This window comes from Nanorana parkeri, unplaced genomic scaffold (assembly GCF_000935625.1).
Source record: "Nanorana parkeri isolate BGI_ZX_2015 unplaced genomic scaffold, ASM93562v1 scaffold263, whole genome shotgun sequence".
NCBI classification, from domain to species: domain Eukaryota; kingdom Metazoa; phylum Chordata; class Amphibia; order Anura; family Dicroglossidae; genus Nanorana; species Nanorana parkeri.
Window position 1 is genome coordinate 169,814 of NW_017306531.1, and position 5,138 is coordinate 174,951.

Consider the following 5,138-nt stretch of genomic DNA (forward strand, 5'->3'; position numbering starts at 1 on the left):
GGGGGGCCTTCACATGAATGGGCAAGGTGACAAGGTCTCTTTTAATGAAAGGAGGTGTGATTCTCCACAGCTGCTATAATAATTACAAGCAATATATCTGTGTCACCCATCCCAGAAAATTCTCCATTATGTCAAAGAAACAAATAAGTAGGGAATCCAGCGCATTATGGGTGTCACACCTTCTTTATAGACTTGTGGGAAAAAAAGTAAAACAATAGAAGGGATGTTTTCTTACTGGCACCCCCAAATCGATAAACGAATAACCCAAGTAATACAACCCATCAAAGCTCATTCAAAACATAAATAACAGTTTTGGATGAATTAAACCTTTTAATGATAAAGAATTTATGGCAAATAAGGTACACTATATATAAAGACCTCAAAAGTAATGGGAACATTGGACTCTCTCTTTAGTAGTGTGGATCTTGGAAACTATTACTTTTTCCCTGCATTCTACATTTTTGAATTGCTTAATACGTGAAGTCTACACTTTCACTGACCATGATATTTCTAAGTTTAGATTCGATCACTACAAGACATAAGTCACTTTCTTAACATTATTCTTCATTGCAATAAAATGAAACAGACTGAATGGACAGTAAAATTCGCAAAGGATACATTTCAGCACAATAAGAGCCCTGTTAATACTTTGTGAGAAGGTGTAGAGCCCTTATAATTCATATAATTGCTCATCTTCACATGGGAAAAAGAATCCAGGCTTTTGAAATATGTGATCCCACTAGAGCTCAAACACATCCACACATAAACAATAAGATAAACTAATAGTTATTAGAGACACTTAGGAAAGCAAAATTATTCTAAATATCTCATTTCATTTTCATCAAAGGAAACCTTTCCTGAATTAAATACAGGGGCTGCCATTGCTGACCTTATTCTGAAAATTCTAGCTGCTTGTCTCTGTCTTCAGTACTTTCTCACAGACACGGGGTAGCCATTCAACCAGTGTAATCAGAACTTCTGATCTCTCACTTGTTTTGTGTCAGTGCCTCAGAAAGCATTGAAGCCAAAGGATTAACATAAACACAGGTTTCTTAAACCAAGATATTTTATTCATGTTCTAATATATTACCTGAAGTGATGTCATTTGTTTTGGTATCCTTAGATGTCTCTGATGTAGAAGGTTCAAAGACCCCTAGAACAAACTTGTCCACTGGCATTGAGACAGGCCTTGCCTGCAGACTTCTGGAGGTTCTCCTCATTACTGCATCTTTTTCCTTAGCACCAGACACCTCACATGGAAGGTCTCTGCTCTCTGTGGACTCTTGAAACACCATTTTGGTCTTCTTTCTGCCTTTTGCAGGTGCGCTGGCTGTACGCCTCAATATCCGGTCTCCAATGGACCGCTTTCTTAGGTGACCATTGCTCTCGACAGAACTGTGCTTTGAAGTTTTATTGAAAAGCCCTTTAAGTCCAATGAATTGCCTATTCTAGGATAAAACATACACAATACATAAAACATTACACTAATTTCTGTGTATATTTTCAATATTCTTATGGATAACATACCACCTAAAGGGGTCTTCCAGTTTTCAGCAAAATAATTTATGACGGATCCAGAGCTCAACAAATCCCAATGCTCTTACATATTTGTTTGAAGACATTATTTTACAGGCAAAGTTGGTAAAACCAGAAAACCCCTTATAATGCAAATAAAATTAGATGTAACACTAAAAACAACATAACCTGACAAATCCATGCAGGCACAAACACATCATGGCCAGTATGACTTAAAGTGACTCTGCCAATAAGAAAAAAAAATGGCTCTCAAGTATGAAGTGAAGGCAGATGTGCTTGCATATGCTTCAAGCAACTTGTATTCCCTGCTGCTATGGTCAATTCCTAGGTTGTTTTGGTTGGCGAGGCTTCAACACTTCCTGGTAGTTTGAAAACATGCCTGCTCCCTCCCACCTGTCACACATTAATACTAGCTCATCAATTTAAGGGACGGTCTTTCTGGCCAATAGTAATATGCAGGAGGGCAGATATGAGGGACGAGCTTACGAAGAAGTGCTGGAGTTTTGCCATTCAGCACATTAAGGCATGTCATGCTTGATAGCAGCTTTAGTCACTTTAAGTGCATCGTTTTTTAAAATTGCAATGGAATGGCTTTACAGACATATGAACGGTATGCATACTATGTATACTGTATGCATAATAAAACAACAACCACATGTAGCTCAGCAGCTTTAATGGGGTAACCAATGTTCAGTGACACACTACTGTACGTTGTCATGCAACAGGTAATTAATCTGCAAATATTATGAGTCTACCTTTGTGGCTCCTAGAAAGTGCAATATAGTATAACTGGGGTTGAGGATTAAAGGACTCCACTGAAATGGAAAAGATTTTACATTTTTAGCTCTTTTAATAAGCAGCATGCCAGAATGCATAACATTAGAGCAGTAGTGAATGAAAAGCTGTAACTGAAAGGATTTAACTTTCTGTCATAATAGTAAGAAAATATTCCTTTACACTTAGCCTGCATAGCAAAATTCATTAGAAATTCATCAGTGAAGAACAGTTAATAGCACAGAAAACATTCACATAAAAATTCTATTGATTAATGAACACAAAATCTGTACAGTTGGCAGTAGAGCTGGGCTGAATCTGAATATCAAAAGACTTTCATTAGCCAGGGAGAATGCGATCTTGCATGCATTTGTCAAAAAAGCACTCCCACATCACTGACAAGAGAAAAATGATTACTACTGCTGTCTAAAACAGACTATACTTCTGGGCAATGTCAGTAATTGGCTGCCACATAAATAATATTGCCCAATATCTGTTCTATTTTTAGCATGTCTTAAATATTAATTCCCTTTTAGAATGTACCTTGTAAATCTCCTTACTGTAGATTATGCATGGAAAAATTAATTTTCACCGTATAACCTACATACCCTCAGCTATGTATTATAAGTGAAAGTGCAAAAACAATATTTGTGTTATTATCTTGATACTAAAAGCCTTGCCTGACCCATTCCGTGATACCATGACATTATGAATGCCAAACTGAGAAAAGACACATGGGGGTTGATTTACTAACCTTATAAACACACCACGAACGTGTATACACCTCTGCAGTGTGTTCCCTCCCAGCATGATCTATGGGTGGAATCTAAACACCTTTGTAATGTGTACACACCCAGCAGGTGTGTTGTGCAAAGCCCTGAAGGAATTCCAAGGTGATGTTGGGTAAATTAGCTCTATGTTGTGTTGCTTGCGTTGATGAATGCAAGGAATGTAAATGCATGAGCTAACCATTTTTGTCTAAACTGTGAAGCAGCATTATATATGCATCATGTGCATGATTTTTCCATATATGGCATTAGTAGAAATATGCTTTTAGAGACTTTTTGGTTGATAAATACGTTTTGCTGTGTGAAAATCACACACACCTGGTGTGTGTGTGTGTTTAGGTTAGTAAATCACCCCCATGGAATCAACAAATCCCTTCTCCTCAACCCTTAGCAGCACAGCGTTCAAAGTACTCATTGTCTCATTAAATTCAGTGGCAAAAGTAAGTTCTTCCTACACAGTTTAACCTCTAGGCATCTACAACGGCAATAGTTATGCCCTCAGGTACATCAGTGCATACCTGTGTGTGCTCAGAGTTTTCTGACCGTGCTATTACAGATAGGTGCAGATCTCAGATTAATGATTAGGAACCAATCAACATGCACATTGTTTGCAATCACAGCGATCACATGCACATTGTTTGCAAACAAACTTGTTCAGTCTTTTAGGTCCTGTGCCTCTCTTTCTCTGTGTTTTTGTTGTGTACAGAGAAAGAAGTACAGTGTTAGAGATCATAGCAGCATGTAAAAAATTGAAATGTTTGATCAAAACTCGATATGTATAAATTGGCCAAAAATAAATGTTTGCCCATTTGTCAGCCTACAATCTAAAAGATATTTAGGCAGGCAAATTAGTCAAAGTTATTATCAACTTAACTAATGCATACCAAAGCTGCTAAATTTTGACTGGACAGCTAAACTTTAATAACCTTCAGTCACGAAGGCCTTATGAGTAACAAAAAAAACGTAGCTGTAGAATAACCAACTGCCTAATTATATGTGCTTTCAATTTTCTTAGAAATTTTCACTGAATGTAGCGTCAATCACTTCAAGGGCTGCCTTAAAAATGTGAATCAGTAACTTGCAAAATTTTGGGATAGCTTGTAGACCCTTATACGTGTGTAAAAATATCTTCTCTGTTTATCTATTACATATTATATGCAAATCTATAGTAAGGGAACCGTGAAACAAAACAATCTACTTGCCTTTCCATAAATCTCATTTATTGTAACATGGACAAATATTGATGCTTCTGTTAAACCTTCCAAATAAACATGCCGGTATCCTGAAAATAATAAGTGCCACATGCAGTTTAATATTATATCAGATGTTTTTCTTAAGTTTTTCTTTAAACAGACAATATAAAAGAAAAATATATAACAACAAATATAACATGAATACAGAAACAACCAAAACCTATAACACCCCCCAAAAAAAGGGAACCCCACATCCACTATATGCACATGTTGATAAAACAGTATCAAGGAACTAACTCATTTTGGTCAAATCACCTGGGCATATATAAACATACAAACAATACTGATGTAATTCAAAAAGAAACATAGAGACTTGGACCTGGATTAGTCAAATTTTGTGTTATCCCAAATTTTATATCCTTTGGAGGGATTCATACCTATACACAGAGCCCTATTTACGGCTAGGAGACGGGATATCCACCATCCCTCCCTCATAATACGAATGGATTTCCAAGTTAGATACAATTGTAATGTTTGAATGCATTACCTATCAATATAGAGGAATTGGTGAAGATATTCTTTTTTTTACTCTGGTCCTGATGGCTACACTATCGTACACATTAAGGGCACTCTAGAATTTCTTCATGTTAAATATATTTAGACATATGAGGGTTGTATATGTGAGCTCAAGATATAATTTGACTAATGCAGTTTAATATTACATTGCCCCAGGCAGGGGCGGACTGACCATTAGTCCGGGAACTGCCGACAGGATGTTCGCGGCAACCCTCTTGTACCAAGCGGGCCCCATCATTCAGCAGGGGGGGGGGGGCCCGACCCAAGCCCA

General features: G+C 37.2%; 1 protein-coding gene across 1 annotated transcript in view; it reads right to left on the reverse strand.

Moving 5' to 3' along the window:
• Positions 1 to 5,138, reverse strand: part of PLCH1 (phospholipase C eta 1) — a 128,392-nt gene that overhangs the window by 11,321 nt on the left and 111,933 nt on the right. The window contains exons 20-23 of the mRNA XM_018557026.1: positions 4,301 to 4,380; positions 2,292 to 2,351; positions 1,091 to 1,448; positions 501 to 529 (exon numbers count right to left, since the gene is read on the reverse strand). Of these exons, the coding sequence (XP_018412528.1) occupies positions 501 to 529; positions 1,091 to 1,448; positions 2,292 to 2,351; positions 4,301 to 4,380 (527 nt within the window). The remainder of the gene's footprint in view (positions 1 to 500; positions 530 to 1,090; positions 1,449 to 2,291; positions 2,352 to 4,300; positions 4,381 to 5,138) is intronic.